Below are 17,257 nucleotides of genomic sequence, written 5' to 3'. Positions count from 1 at the left end.
GTTGCTGACAGTGGACTCTCACATTCCTAGTAGACTTTCTGGACCTGAATGAATGTGAAACATGAACAGAATCTGATGCAAAAGGGAAGAAATGTTTTTTCAGTGAACGTGAGGATGTGACACAAGGTAAGACACAGACTGGGGTAGAAACTTATTGCTCTGATGCTTCTGGGGAAGGGACGCAGAAAAACATAACTATAGTTATACCTTACTCTTACCACATCTCACTTGCAGAGGAACACAACGTGCCTCCTATTCCTTCAGTTATCAGAGAGCAAAACTACAGGTTGGAAGTGATTTTGTTATTTTAAGAAGAGAGAAAATATGAAGCTTTCAGTTCAGAGATGTCATGAAGAATAATATGTTCTCAAAGTACAGAAACGTTCCAGGTCTTGGAATTGAGACACATCCACCACATCTCGAAGCAGTATATGCTGGTGACTGACTGGGTGGCAAGCAGCTTGGCAGGACAAGACCCTGGGGGTCCTGGTGGACACCAAGTTGAACACAAGCCAGCAATGCGCCTTTGCGGCGAAGGCGGCTAACCGTGTCCTGGACTGTGTTAGGAGTGCAGCCAGCAGGTCGAGGAAGGTGATCCTTCCCCATTACTCAGCACTAGTAAGACCACAGCTGGAGTACTGTGTCCCAGTCCTGGGCTCTCCAATACAAGGAGAGATGGAGCTACTGGAGGTAGTCCAGAAAAGCACTGGTAAGACGGTCAAGGGACTGGAGCATCTGTCCTATGAGGAAAGACTGAAAGAGAGCTGGGACTGTTTAGCCTGGAGAGCAGTAGGGACAGGGAGGATCTCATCAATGTGTATAAATACCTGAAGGAAGGGTGTAGAGAAGACAAGTCAGACGCTTTCCAGTGGTGCCTAGAGGACAGGACAAGAGACAGCAGGCACCAGCTGAAACAGTTCCTTCTAAACATCAGGAAACATGTTTTTACTGTGAGTGTGATGGAGCACCGGTACAAGCTGCCCAGGGAGGTTGTGGAGTCTCCTTCTTTGGAGATAATTAAAAGCCCTCTGGTCACTGTCCTGGGAAACTGGCTCTACATGGCCCTGCCTGAGCAGGGACGTTAGGCAAGATGACCTCCTCCAGAGGTCATGCTCTGACTCTGTGATGTGCAAATGAACAGTCTGCTCTAACTAATGGTTTTGTTGAACAGTAGCCTACTAACCCGTTTGTCGTTGCTGGATAGTCTGGTAGTACCTGTTGATTTCTGTGGCCTCATATGAGTGGAGCTGAAAAGGAAATCACACAAAAAGAATTTCCGCCCCAGATAAAAATATGACATCAATCTGTCCTTCATAAAAAGTTATCTGCTGTATATTTTTAAGTCACCTCTGCCAGTCTCTTCAGTTTAAAGGGGATTCAAAATTTTAAGGAAATAAAATATAATTATTATTTCAGGGTTTTTTCACTGCAAACATTCTCTGTTCTGACCAAATACTACTAGCCTGTATTAGAGTTTCTTCTCTAGGAGAAACACATGCAAATATACACTCGAGCTCTGGCACACATGCACACACACGTGTGTGCTTTGATGGCTGAGCAGCAAAGGGGTGTTTCTAGCAAGCTGCGCATTCTGACAGTTGAAGCAGCAAGCAGTCTAATCGCAGAAAGAACACTTTTGCCTAGACAAGCATACCATTGTGCTTACTGCTGTAAGCCACAGAAACAAGAACTTCTGTATTTCTTTTGTAGTTCGACCTCATATATTTGAGTGTTTTTCTTTTGGTGCGGTCGGTCAAAGTAGAAGATACTTTTCTTCAATTGCTATTGAGAATAAAAACTTTTATGTGAATTAGGGAAAAAATCAAGATTTTTTTTTACAACAAATACTTCAACATTAAAACTACATGCATATTATAATGTACATTACATTAAATCCTTTTAGATTCATGCCATAAACTACAAGGAACTGGCTGTGAAGTGACTATCCTCCCTATTATGTGACTTAGGCATTATGTTTATCCTTCCATCTGTTTAGAGACATTTGTAGCAGATTCTGATTTTGTGCCAAGAAAGGTGGGATAAGGCAAGAGATACTTGGGGAATAATGTGATTCTTATCCAAAATTCTGATGATAAACATAAGGAAGTTCTTATTTGTTTTATTTTAAAATGGAAGCTTAGAAGTTTATGCTCCCCCTTTATTTTAGATTTCTTATATGGTCTCCTTCCATCTCTTATTACAGTCTTGCTTTTCCTTTATTCTTTCTTAATGCAAAGTGTTTGAGTAATAATTGCATTTCTCACAAATCTCTTTTGAGTTCTGCTTTATGACTTGCAGACTTTTCACTTCCCAGAGAATACTGTGGATGTGGAAGCCAGAAGTGTGCCAGAATGCCCCAGCAGTTTTATTTCATGGTAAGTGTGATGCCCAGGAGCTCCTTCCCTGATACTTTTTCTTTAAGTAGTTATATCCCCTTCCTTATTAATTCCAAAATCATAGATCATCTCTAGGAATAGAAATATAAGATGATGTCACGAAGGTGTCTTGTAGAACTTCACATATATAGATGACATTTTAAGACCCAGCTATTAATAGATGGAGTTCTTTACTTCATCCTCAGTCTTCCTATGTGTGTGGCTTTGCTCAAGTCAGGAAGTTCAGAACTTTTACTCCTTTCTTTCTAAGCAATAACAGCTGTACACTGGTGGTTTTGAGATGTTCTTAGCATGTGCTTCTTCCATATAGGCTATTTAATTTGAAGTTAATTACTTCCTTTTGGCTTTGCATATTGGGTGAATACTAAAGACCATCTGGCCAGAAGGTCAAGTTCATAAGATTTTTAGTTTATTTCATTGTCTTTTGTGTTAAAACCTTTTTAGGGCTCTTTTATCATGGTTTTATGTTTTTGTTATTTCTAAATAAATAACTATTCCTTCATAACAGTTAATTCTATGATACCAACAAAGTACCAGCCCCAAACTAAGGTGAAACCTTGTTTTGGCCACTCTGTTGGTGGCTGAGAGAGATCTAGGGCCCATGTTGATTCTAAGATGTTCTCCACCAATATAGATGGTAATATGGGAACTGCCATGATAGGCTGCAACTGTTGCATACAAACTGCAAAATTACTGTAATGAACACACAAGGATGAGGTGGGCAGGCTGGGGATCATGCAAGAACATATAAGGGTGACAGAAGTAGTGGCTTATAACAGTGCATGGTTAGTTTTGGTAAATGTCAGTTGTTGCCCATGTCAGATACAAGACTGATCAAAAATCTGGGCATGGAAACATCTTTACAGTCCTTTTCTTTACATAAGGGAATTCTGGATCAATAACAGTTTACATTATTTTGGACTATGCGCTTCTGTTCTACCTTTTTGGCAAGAACAGATTAGTTTTCTGGTTTTGATCTGGAACAGCTTCCTAAAAACCTGACAGTTCAACAGCCAAATGTGTATGCTTATTATTTCTATAGTTTTAGAATTGTAGCTGATGTAAATCATTAGAGATCCATCCAAAAAGAGACATAAACCAATTAAGAGGTACCAATCTATTTTTTATAACCCATATATCATTACTGCTTGCCATTATTTAATGTTACTTCAAATCTGCTTAAAAAATGAACAATATTAAAAACAAAGGGAGACAGCATGCTCTGTCCTTGACTGAAGGCGAAAACCACAGCCTGGCTTTGTGTATATCACCGCAAATATGCTGGGCCATCCCAGACGATTTCTGCTCACCTAACATGTATGTGCTTAGCCTTGTGGAAGATAAAAAATCACAGTATTAATGGTTTGATTGAAAGATACAGAAACTTGCACAGGTTTTAAAATGATCGCTTAAAGGTTTAGACTGTTTATCCTTCAGTTGACACCTGCAATATTTACTTGGAAAATTAAAAAATAATACAGAAAACTAAAGTATGACTCTTTTATCCAAGACATTCTAAACCCTTTCTTTGAAGAAAGAGGGGGTGGTTATCACATATTTTTTCTTACCTAAGACAAATGGAGAACATGTTTTAAGTTTAGACCATGCATGTTCTATTTTTCCTTTTCCCTGTTGAATAAGGGCCATTGCTTTCTCCTACATCAGTGCTGAGCCTGGTGTTCAGATTTATTTCCCTCTAAAATGAGGAAAGTTGCAGCTGCAACAGCAGATGGACTTTTGAGTTGTATATATTTTTTCTGCAGCCCATTAGGTTGAAAAGTCAATTTTGCATGTGTGTTTCAGTGCTACCTGAAGGCAGCTTGCCTGAATTTTTTAGTCTGTCTGAAAATGAGGTGCTTAATGCAGAGATAATAATAAACTGTACATTTGACTGCATTAGATAATTTTTACTTGAGTTTTTATTTGCCTTTCATTTTGCATGAGGGAGTTCTGAAACATCAAATGAGCTACAGCACCACCTGTGAAGTGCTCCCTGCAAATGTTAAGATGAAATGAGTGGGAAATATCAACAGCAGGCAACTTCAACAGCAATGAACAAAATGTTCTTTCTTTAAGATAATTTATCTACCACCTCTATTTCAGCATAGCGTAGTTTGGCTAGAATTAACTCTTCAGCTTCCAATCTATATTCACAATTCTGCATTTGCGCAGTAGATTAATAAGGATAGGGAAGAAGTTATAATATTTCTAACAATTTCCAGAACCTTTGCTGGAAAAATGAAGGAGCCTATATAAAGCAATAAAGAGAACAGAGATAAAAATGCTGGTTTCGCTGCATTGAAGTAGACAGGCTACAGCCCACAGAGTATTCCAAAAGCAACTGTAGACACCACACACTAGTAAAGCTGTTACTAGTCTTATCTCCCCTTATCACCAAACTATGTGAATTAAGGGAATATGCTCTAAAAAAAATAAAAATTGCTGTCAGTTATAGCACACCAAGGAAGTAAGTTAGGTTGGAACATCGTCGTGAAGACACCATCCAGATGTTGGCACTTGCTGCCCTGAATAAAATGTCAATGCGTGATTCCAGCCAGTGCCAGCTTATTCCTCCTGAAGTTATCGTTAAGAGAGGGAGTACTAAAACGGAAGAACCACAGGTGCAACCCTTAATGGACAGTGGGAACGGCATAACCCAAATGACGATGTGCCTCCCACTGCAAACCGCTCCTCTTTTTGTGTAACAGCTTTTGTCTAGCTTTCTCACAGTTCTCCATTTTATGTGCTTACCAGAATACCCCCTAAATACAATTAAGCCTTTGTCCTGTTTCAGACAAAGGTCAATAAATCACAAAAGCTGACCCAGGTATTTACATCTTGTGGCTGAAATGTAAGCGTGATAGTCAACTGAGTAAAAGATTTGACTTCTACACTTACCCTATCTCACCTAGATAGGCTAAATTTTTGCAGAATTCGATTCTTGTTGAAGAAACTGGGAGCTGGCCCATGAAGATAAGTTTGTATGTAAAGTTTGTTTTCCATTAAATATATAACAAAATAAGCGATGTGAACAATAAACAGTAAATAGTGAAATATCTGAAATTCAGTGAAATATCTGAAATCGCCAAAATCCAGGAAATTTACTGTACAGCTAGGAAATGGGAATTATGTGCTAAATCTGTAGAATGACAATGACTTTAGCATTAATTCAAATTTGCCAAGATATGCAAGATATCTGAAGTGAAGAGATTGGGGGGCTACACAAGAGAACCTAGACTGATAACAAGGGGGAAAAAAGACGACTGGAGTGAAAGATCTCTCTGTCCTTGAAGACTGGCCCAGTGATATTGTCTTATAAACTCAGAAAACAGCCTGAAAGATCACGAAAGTGATACCATTAAGTTTTGTGGGCTGCATAAGTAGGTAGGTCAGATCAAAATGAAGATCTGTAAAAAAAGAGAATTGCCCTCAAACTTACCAAGTTAAACAGCTGCACAATGTTACTTTGTATGTTCCCTCTAGTATTTTAGCAACAGTATTTTGGACAAACAGATTAAATTAGACTTATCTCCGTATAGCCTCCCTATTCCACAGCTTGAAAATGCCAACATGTGCACTAAAATGTATAGAATATGAAGGTTTTTATCTAGCATTTAAGTAGTGGTACTATCCTTACCATCACTGGCACTGCCCCTCGACAGAGCACAATTGCTCTTCTCAAACTGTCACAGTTAATGCAAACACCCCATACGGATACATCGAAATGAATTCAGAGTATTTAACTATAGTCCCTTTAAAGTGATTTGGAATAAAAAATACATTATAATAAAAGCTGTAAATATCTTAAGTGTTTACTCAATAAAAATATTTTCCACTTTAATTGCCTGTGGCAGCCTCCTGGAAAACCATACTAGCTCTAAATATTCAGTCATCCAAAAATACTCAGTTTTCCTTGAGAAAATTCCACCACACCACTGGTGGATTGATTTGAGTTCCATCACTTTACAATATAGTATTAAACTTCATTCTTAAATGAGGGTAGAATCTGCAAAAAATAATCTTTTACATTAGCTCTGTGACCATAAAATGATTTCACCGTTTCAGAATGTTTTGAAAGCATTGTTACAAAATCAGACAAAATGCTAAAATGATAACACTTCGGTTAGGGGTAGGGGGAGGCAAATCTCCTTACCTTTTCTAATTTGGATAGAGCAAGAGAATAGCAGTCTTTGGCTCTGAACTGCATGAATCTCATATTGGCTGGGTGAGTTAGTTCCGTGATAATGCTTAGGCTTGAGAACAACCTGTATTTTAAAAGAATGTAACAGTTATACCTCTAGTAAGAATTCACAAATGGAAGGCTCTATATAATGCTGCTGTATCTCGTGCCCATGCCCATGTTTTTTAATGAAGTTCCTGAAAGCTGTGGTGTTATTTAGCACAATGAAATGCTGGTATAATAGCAGAACTACAAAACATTCTCCGTAGAATTCAAAAAGAAGAAAAAACACATTCAAAGGTTGAGCTTATAAAATACGTTAAAGCTAGAAAGGAAACATTTCATTTTGTTACCAGAGATTGTATTTAGTAATTTCTAAAATGACACAAATTTGTAGGGAACAACAAAAAATGCAAAACTGTACAGGCTGTACTTAGTATCTGGTTTCATGTAAACTACCATTTTATAAGAACTGGCTTATGTGATCTTTCAGTTTGATTTTTATTTTTGTTTTTAGTTCTGTTTGTATGCTGTGTCCACAGACTGAGCAACATAGACAAAAATTGACACTTCTTGGGAGGTGCTGAGAAAATGAATGCTTATGTATACTTATGTTCTCACGTGAAATATTTATATATACAAAATATTTATTTATAAATTAACACCAATTCAGATTTCCAATAACAAGTGAAGAAAGCTTAACTCTGATCTGGCTGAATTACACAGGTTTTCATGAAGCAGACTAAAAAGCCCTGCCCCAGTCCTCACAGCCCTAAGAACTAGAAAGAAATCTGCAGTTTATGAAATGCAAATACTAAAAAACTTGGAATAGAACTCAGATTATTATTATTTGAGATTGATCATTACTGACAGATTAGCATCAGAAACAGAAATGTGCTTTTGTAATCTGTTTTGCTGACTGTGAAAGTACTTAGCTACATGTGACAATCGATAATTGTAGTACAAATGACATCATTAATGTGGCTTGTTTCATTCAGATAAAAATTATAGTGGCTTTCTTGAAAGCTGAATTTAGTAAATTAGTGTCAGATGGAATCCAATACACCTTTTCGCAAGTCTTTAGTCTTTTCCCCTCATTTTTGTATGGAGAGACTTCACTGAAATGGCAATTCAAACAGAGAGGAAGGTGGAGAAACATCTGTCAAAACTATCTGTCAGTATGCATCAATGACATATTATTGCAATACAACCCTAGGTCTGTGGACGCAAAACGTAGACTGGTAATGTCCACACGATCCCAAACATGTTCTGAACATATGATGGCAGAAATGCTAGCCATTCTAATGTTAGCAGCTATCATGTCACTGTGAAAAACCAAATATTAAATGTGATTTTATGAGGAAAACCAAACTTGGCAAAGTGGTTGAGAACGTGAATCACTGAACAGTAACCATTTGTGTACACTGTAGTTTGAAAGGCATTGTACCTGCTCAGAAATTTCTGTACCTTTTTAGCTCTTACAGTCAGATTTTGATACAAACTCTGAGTGGTGCAGTGTTGTTATACAAAGTCTGCTTATGGCCTACCAAAGATTAGGCACTTAGGGAATGGAGTCTGCATGCATAGGTTAAATACCTATATAATAACTATAACCACACCCTAGAGAGGCAACTGTGGTACGTCTTTGCTTGCATGCTGTGTGTTATAAAAACCTATGAAGTGTTTGTGAAAACTGAAAAAAAAAAAAATCCCAGTAATATCACACTTGTAGGTATGAACTTGTACTTATTAAGTAGCTTAACAAACGTGTTAAAGTTCTGAGGAAGAAGCATAAATTTCCTCTGCATTAATTCTGTGTCAGGTAGCATAGAATTACTTAAGTTTCTGCTGGCTGGAAATTCTCTCACATTGCTGCATTAAAGGACAGACATTCATATTTGAAAAATAACAACAAAACGTTCAGAACTAAGAGTAACAGGAAATTAGAAGCTGATCTAATTATAAAATACACACAACTTAAATGAAAAAATGCAGGTCACTAGGTTTCTGTTAAAGATGGGTTTAGTTTACTACCAAGATACAAAAACTGATTCGTATTAGGAAGTCAGTTTCAAACCTGGTCTTGGTAAAATCCCTATTTCACTTGAGCGTGCCTTTCAGGGGAATCGGAGGCAATAACTTTCCAGGCAGTCAGGGCGAGATTGCCTCTTGCCCTGGGTGTAAGGCACGCTGCCTGAAAGCTTTCAGCACCAGAGGAGGTGACTTCTGTGCAAAGATCCCTCTCTGTATCCTATTCTGGTAAAAAATGACTGGATGGGGCAGAGAAAGCCCTAACCAGTCTGATGGAAGACATGGGCTGCTGTTGCACCAGTGTTTGGGAATCAGACAAGCAAGAGATGCATTTAGTTCTTTGCCAAAGCAAAGAGATATACCAAGAAAATAAGGTAATGCACCATAACATCTCATTTGATTTAAATGTAAATTGGTGCTGGCTGCTAGACACCAGCCAAGCTATTGACTTCTTGGGTGTACTGCTGTCAGTAGGCTTCTTGCAGTATTTCAAACATAGCCTTCAAGATTTAAGCTACTAAAAAACTGAAAAACAGGGCCTCCCAAACACCAATGTTTAATTACCTGAGCTGTTAATGAATAGAAATTATTTAGAAAATTAAATAGAAAGTAATAGAAAGCAAGAGTAAATACAAACACTTGTTCTAGTACAGACTCACTGTTTTGCCGAGGTGGACTCGCAGCTGTCAGCAGGGACTCAACAGTTGGGTTCATGTTTCACGTGAAGAACTGGAAAGCATCTCCAGGACACAGTCCAAACCTAGTAATCTCCTCTTGTACTTTTAAACTACGCTAACCTGTTTTTTCCCATCCCAAGGATTGAAGTTTTCCTTTTTTAGTCAGTGTGACCATTTGAGTCACACTTCTGTACTCCTTTTAGCCATAATTAAGTCAGATAAGCTAGTGTTGTGTCACAGTTTTAATTGGTATGGAACAGTTTTTAACCTTAAAGGTGCTAATAACCTTGTCGTTATAAATAATGCACCTGTCTTCTAAGGTGTGGGGGACACACTCTTCTGGCAAAGCAAGCTTACGAATTTATGTAAACCAGGGAATAATGTCAGAGCAAGTATATGAGAACTAGCAACTGAGGCCAGAGGGTACAGCAGCACACTTTTTTTAAAAAACATATTTTTAGGGTTCATTTACAAAGTATTTACCTTGGCACAATGACTGACATTTATTCTGTGGAACAGGTAAATGCCACTACCTTTTGCCTCTTCCCAAAGCTTACTGATTTCTACAATTTTTACATAATATAAAAATAAAGCGAAATTATTGTACGTGTTCTACGGAGAAAAAAAAATCAGAAAAAAGTATAGAATACACTATATTCTATATTTTCACTATTTTTCAATATATTTACTATATTATTATAATAAATATTCCAATATTTTCACTACTGTGAAAGTTTAGAAGTTTTCTGGGAAAGCATTGTGAAGACTTAGACCAAGAGATTTATTCTGATCAATTTTGATATGTGTAAAATGTACCATGCAGTCTTAAAATTATGCTGAACCAGATACATATAATTTATACATGAGTTAAAGCTGCCACCTAGTTGTTAGCATTGTGCAAGACAACTGAATGATTATATAGGAAGTTGTTCTAGTTGGACACCTATGGTACGTAGTGTACTACTATGATCTTTTTTCTTTTGGGTTTTTTTTGCGTTTTTTTAGAAAGTATTTTATAAAGTAGAACAATACTACAGGAAAAATCAACTAGTGCTTTATAAGTTTCAGTTTTCATTCAACTAATTTTTCTGATTTGAATTTAGGGATAAAATGTATTTCTGAAAACTTTAAGTGGCCTATGTCAAAACCTCAGTGAGATACCCTAGCAAAATATAATTAAGAGTAACTTGAATGATGCACAGATTAAGTTCAATTACAGTTTCTAGGTTAAATTTAGGTGTGATTATGAAACATGCATACCTGTACTAGTATTGGGTACAAATTCAAAAACTCTGTTAGAAAAAGACACAACTTAAGTTTCTTGTGTAATGTAGATTTTGCCTGTTTTTAGCACACACACCAGCTCTAGCAGTGTTTAACTGCATTCTCACACACCGTTGCATTAAAAGAAAATCTCCATTGAAATACCTGTGTTTTAATGAGCTCAGCTTTCTAAAACACTGACAGATTTTCAACAGACCTTTACTATGCATCTCCTTCTGGTCTTAAGCGGAAGGCTTGACACATGAAAGGGCAGCAATGGTGAATGATACTGAATCCTCTAGGGAAGGACAGACTTTTGTCCAGGTCTTACTAGAACGACCAGCAGGAAGCACTCGGCTTAAGCCCCATTTCAGCGAAGCATTTCATAGCTCACTGCGTCGTGTGTTTAGTTCTCTAAGCAAATAAGACCTTTTTTCACAGTTTGAAGAGACATCTATCTTTTGCTACCTGTTGAATCCAGGTATTTAACACAAAGCGAGGCTTTAATCAGGACAGGTTCTCAAATGAAGAGGAAATCTCAGAGTGTTTAGCCCTTCATCACAGCACTGCCTTCTCAGCCTCTTTATTAGACCGGTAATTTTTTCACTCTGCTTTCAGTTATTCTTTTACGACTCTTAGTATGTAGTTGTCATATGTAATGTTGCATATATGTGCCTAAAAACCTAACTTTTGTTCAAAACTAAATATTCCAAGTATGAACCCTTACTACTAACTCCAGTGATGCATTCCTTACCTTTCAGCATTAGAAGGATCTGCTTTACATACTGGCTTTAGAATTACCGTGAAAGGCTGCTGCACAGAGGAAAAAATTCTTTTCACAACTATATTTGGTTCTAAGTCTTTAAGAGTGGCTTTGTTTTCCTTCCTCCAAACCTGACAGTTGGCTTTTTAAATGATCATCCAGTTTGGGGATTTGCAGAATTTTATCTGAGATTTCAGAAGAATACCTCGGGATTCTGAGTGTACTGCTAAGCAGGGTGGAAAAAGGTTTGCCCATGTAAGACACAAATTCATATAAGGGAAAATATAAGTAGAAGGAAGAAAAAGAAATAATTTCTTACCTGAGTAACAAAGGCATTACATATTTCACGATTGATGAGGATGTACAGATAGAACGCAAAAATGAATTACCTAAAGAGTGTTTGAACATTTACAATAGTCTTAGCATCTGCCATGTAGTCCTCCTCGGCACTCATTGTACTTTCTTTGTCCACCACCACCATGTTAGCTGCAAAGGTGACCCCACATCTTAGTAAGTCATCTAGGCTTTTGTGAAGAAAAAGAGGGAGAAAGAAACAAGCAACTTAAGCATGGAACACTTAAAAGATTAGGGATGGCTGGAATTTGCAGATCACAGGGTGAGTTGCTGGTTCCCTTCATCTCCATATATGTATCATAATTTCCGATATAATCTATAGCAATTACATAATCTCAATTAATTGATAGAACAGCATATGAATAATTATTTTCCTTGAAGTCATACAAAATACACATCAGTAGATTGTTACAGTCCCTCTCCTTTTGCTAAAATGATACATTTCAGCTTTTTAAAATAAGCTTTTAACATAAGGCTTATTTTATGTCCTTACATGCAGCAAGAACTTGCTTCACTTTAGTTACTTTTGGCAATAAACAGACCCAAATAAATGCTTTGGGTTGCTCTTCCCCACCTTTATATTTCAGTTTCAAAATGCTGATAAATGTTCTACCAGGACATTTAATGCATTCCTCTTTTAGGTTAATCTATGAGTTGTAGGGTTCTCCTGATGCTTTTAGGAGCAGCTGTACATCAATAAAACTTTGCATGCCGCTGGACACTGTTCCCTGTGAAGCCTGACCATAGAAAACACACACAGACAGCTGAGTTACAGTTCTCATCAGGCATTATAGTTCTGTTTGCCAAATGAAGCATCTTTCAGTTGTTTTAACGATAATATTTTCCATAGAAGCCAAGCACTTCTTGAAAAGTTTAGAAAGGATGTTTTCCATAATGATAAAGACTGCTAGGAACCTAGCAATTTTTAAGTAAGTGAAAATAAGAAGAAAGGGTGACTTTCTTGTTTCCAAGGGAACCTGGAAAACTAAATTTTTGCATCATTCTGTTTACTTCCAAGGTGAAAAGCTATTTTGTCATTGTAATTGCTTCTTATTTGGCAATCTGTAAAATTAATTAAGTCTTAATTGTCCTGATACAGTGGGTTTTTTTCAGTAATGATCTTCTTAAGTTTATGTAACCTAAGATAAACTATTTTTGAAATTTTGAGTGAGGAAATCTCTACAAATTTGTGGTTTGTTTTTTTTTTGTTGTTGTTACGTTTTATACATATTCTTCCAAAACAAATACATAATATAATTATTTTTGAAACTGCAATAACAGTGATGGTTTACTACAACAAAAGACAGGCTGTATTTTATATGAGCTATATTAAAAAATTCAGTGCACAAGTAGAACTCTAAACTTTCTCTGAGCAATCTACTTCTGCTTTTTTGGTCTCCCAGCTGATTCTTGAACACAGCAGCATATTCTGAAAGGCGCAGCTTTTCTGCGTTTCAACATTTCACAAGCTCAACAGCTATTATTTTAGCAGTTACATTCAGCTGATTTGTGGAGAATTTAAAAAATGTTGGTTTAGAAGTATTATAATTCTAGTTCTCTAGTACCTCTAGCTATAGCTTTCTTAATACTGAATAGATTTCTACACAACTGTGAAATCTGTTCAGTTACAGTTCTCAAATAATTTTTACCTGAAGACTGTAGAACAGGTATCTACTACTCAACAACATATTGTAACAAAGTTCATGCCATCTATGAATTTTGGTAAAGCTATTTTTCTGCAGGCCACCCACTTTTAATACTGGAGTGGTAAAAGAGAGTAAGTCCTTTGGTAGTTTTCTTTCTAAGGTGATGACATTTTATGCCAGGTGATCAAATGACAAATAGATTAGATACTTAAAGGTAGGAGGTGGTACTTTGGGAATGTATTCTATACTCATTAAATAACAAAGGAAGCTTCTCATATTTTACATTACTGTTCTTAGCTAAGGATGGTAAACTTCTATTACTTGTACATGATAAGTATGAATTACATTGTTAAAAGCATTGTTATTGATGAAAAGGTGTCAACACTCCCCCCCCCCCCCCCCCCCCCAGATATGATCGCTTATTGCACCAGGAATTGAAGTGATTGTATTGTCAGAAGAAATGCAGAAGTTCATGCTAGTATTACTTTAAACTCTAGAATTCTGCGTTTCAAAGATTTATTTCAAAGACTACACACTTAATTTTTTTTTATGTACTCGGTTCTGAAAACAGAACACCTATAGGGAGGGCTCTGGTGATTTTCTTTTTGAAATAAACTCAGTAAACTTAATTAAGTTTTATTTTCCATGTTCAAAAAAACTAGTTTAACATCTATGGGTGGTTTTGGATACTGTGAGTCAATTCAATCACTCTGCTGGTATGAATTCTTTTTATAATTTTTTGGAATAAAGAGTTAAGAAAGTAGTAGATATTAACAACGTGAGACACTGTTGGTTTAGAGGAAAAATGCAGAAGGTGAAAAACATTCCTGTAGATTCTTTGCAAATCTCACAATGACTATGCATCACCAAGGTAAATTTGTAACTGTATCACTACTGTAAGTAGTTTTAAAGCCCTTGTTACAACAGGTTGAGATGGAGAAATGTTGACTCTCCAGAATTCTCATAGAAAAAATGGATTCTGTTATTTCACAGTAGGAAATAATGATTTTGTTTTCTACTTGGGGAATAAGTATTACGGGCTTGTAGCCCCAACTCAATATTAGCAATGTAGTAAAGCAAACCATTTTCTTCTCTAAATTGACACTCCATACACAGGAGTTTACTAAAATGGCAGTGAGCCCTTGCTATTCTCTTATTTCTGCCTGAGTTTTACATTAAATCTATGTTGCTAAACCTACATATGCAAACACATGTTAGCATAGGTGAAGACAGAAATGTAGAGGTAGGCGATAGTTTAAGTAGCAGTAGCTGAAGACTGCTGGACACATTCCAGACTGTCTACATTCTGCAGCTATCAGCCCCAGTCAGTAATCCAAACAAATTATAACTAAATACAGAACGACATTAGAATCAAGGCTATAATCTGGCAATTTGCAGAAACATCTTAATGCAACTAAGGAAGTGTTAATTTTAACTTTTTGAAGATATTAACCTGTGTTCCCTGTCACACTTTTCACTAATGGTATCCTTTACAAGTCAGAAATTTGAAATCCCAAATTACAGTACACAAACACAAACCACGCATGCAAAAAGTTCATCTTCAAATACAACACACACTTAAACATGCAATGACAACACACACAAACCACTGAGCACTACAATGTTAGGTTTTCTAACAGTTATTTCACCTACTTGTCGATAGAGCCCACCATGTAGTAAACCATTGGAAACCAACAGATTGCATCCAGAAAATGCATATCTGGCCTAAGCAGCAGATGGGATTACAAAATGAAACACAATATCACAACAGCGGCATCTCTTCTGAAATATTTCAATAAACTGGTAGCTTTTTTTTAAAAAAGAAATAACTGTTCTAAACTGTGTATCAATAATTTGCTGTGATCATAAAGAATGATCAGAATTAACATGCTTATACTAAAAAAAAGCACCTCTTAAATCAGAAATTTTATGGCACAGTACAATTCCAAATATAAAAATGAACGACTGATGTTAAAAGACACCCTACCAAGTTATACTCCAGTGCATGACTTAGGAGTACTTAAAATAAGCAGTGAGAATTTCTAATTAAAATGTGAAGTGGAAACCCAACCATCATTTGGTTTTTCATGCCAACTGCTCCATTCAAGTCAATGAGACCATCTTAGATGAAACCTTATTTTTAAAATGAAATGTGAAAACTAAGATACTGTATTTTATTGCATTGTTTCTTTAATCATAAATTTTACTGTGTTTCTTCTTACATACAAAGAAACATTGGGAATCTTAAAACACATGTGATGTATAGGTACCAGAATAAACATACTGTAATAAATTGTCTTGATAAATAGAGAAAATAGGAATATAACACCAGGGCATAGATAGGGTCATTGAAGGTGGCCAAATTCCTAAGTCCAATGAAGTAAATTTCAAAATTCCAATTGACTGGAATGGCAGCCTGAATTCCACCTCATGCAGGTATGGAAAGCATGCTGGCTTTTCAGCCAGCTTCTCTAGTCCCACAAATGCTGGCCTTTCAGAGGAGTCACTGCAAACGCTACAGAGGGAGATAACACTTAAGGTATTAGTTTAATTAGCAACCATAGCTTTTACTTTATGCTAATAAGAAGTGGGTTTAGCCATAAAATGTCACGATAGCATGAAATTCGGGCACCCTGATGGAAAAAGGAACAAGCACAAGAGGGCACTGTATGCTCACATCTTTCATCTTCAGCAAGTTGCAAATCAGAAGTCCTTTGGCTTAATTTAGGCTCTTACCAATTTGTGTAATTCACTTTACACCATAATATGAACATTATAAAGCTTTGGTTTTGGAAACACAGGTGTATACGGCCTTTCCGAGGCAAAATCAGGACACTTCACAGCACGTCTTTATATAATAAATCACTTAAAACTAGAACATACATATATATATATGCAAAAGGAAGTGTCAACTTGGAATCCGAACCCATGAGACATTTCTGTGCTTTCATAGCTTGATCTAATTTTCTATATGCAGCTAACCTCCATTTCTGTGTCTTCCAAACTGTGATTTTAAGTACTTGAGCACTACCAAAGTGTTGCCCCACACCCCCCCAAAAAAAAGTCTCATTCATTGTCAGATTGTAAATGATTCAGTCTTGCCAGAGAAGAAGTTGCCTGAAATTTTAAACAGATAATGCAAGACAGGCTAAGAATTTCAGTGATCTCCAGACAATATTGCAGATTTTAATTTTCTTCCATGACTTCATATAAACATAGGCCAAGTGGGTGCGTGTCCTACTAGCTTAAAGAACTGTTTATCTTAAGAGTCTAAAATTACCAAAATCATACCTAACTGGCCCAGGCCACTAAAGTACCTCGTGATAAAAAGTCCGTGTGCCTCGTGATAAAAATGGAGTGCTGTCATGTAGCTGTGCACAGCTGTTGCACAGCTTGTTTTTTACACTATTTATGAAGTTATTTGATTTTAGCAGTAATATTCATGTTATTTTGGGCATTTTTAATACTTAACTGAAACATTGGCCATGAAGCATAAGGACATTTAAATTCAGTATAGCCATTTACAGTCATATAAAAAGTCAATTTTGTGTATGACAGTGAACATAGGGTATTACTTCTGTCACTAACTTTTCTCCACAATAAATGTGCCATAATGTTTTTGATTTTAAGTTGGCCATGTGAAGTGATCATCTATTGAAGTAATGGTAAAATGAATTTAAAACATATCACTAAAAAAAGAACTTAAAATTTACTTACGGGTTATCCAGGAGTAATACAATGGGATTTAATTCTTTCTTTGGTCGATAATAAGCTCTGAGTGGAACAATAAAGTTATATAAGCCATTTCCAGCAGTTTCTGCTGCAACTATAATCAATTTATTTTTGAATCCATAGGCTTTGGCATCTTCATAGTAGTTATGTTGACATCCCTGAAATCAAAATAAGAACAAGTTTAGTGGATATGAATAAAGAGGTTTAGATGTGAC

General features: G+C 36.5%; 1 protein-coding gene across 2 annotated transcripts in view; it reads right to left on the bottom strand.

The window, feature by feature from the left end:
* The window catches only part of KCNT2 (potassium sodium-activated channel subfamily T member 2), a 154,245-nt gene that overhangs the window by 28,448 nt on the left and 108,540 nt on the right, over positions 1 to 17,257 (bottom strand). For both annotated transcript variants that reach the window (XM_080407181.1, XM_080407182.1), the window contains 3 exons: positions 17,028 to 17,200; positions 11,700 to 11,834; positions 6,550 to 6,661 (listed from right to left, as the gene is read on the bottom strand). In XM_080407181.1, the coding sequence (XP_080263307.1) occupies positions 6,550 to 6,661; positions 11,700 to 11,834; positions 17,028 to 17,200 (420 nt within the window). The remainder of the gene's footprint in view (positions 1 to 6,549; positions 6,662 to 11,699; positions 11,835 to 17,027; positions 17,201 to 17,257) is intronic.

This window comes from Falco punctatus, assembly GCF_963210335.1.
Source record: "Falco punctatus genome assembly, chromosome: 11".
NCBI classification, from domain to species: Eukaryota; Metazoa; Chordata; class Aves; order Falconiformes; family Falconidae; genus Falco; species Falco punctatus.
The sequence above is the reverse complement of the archived record's forward strand: the minus strand, read 5'-3'. Positions and strand labels throughout refer to the sequence as shown.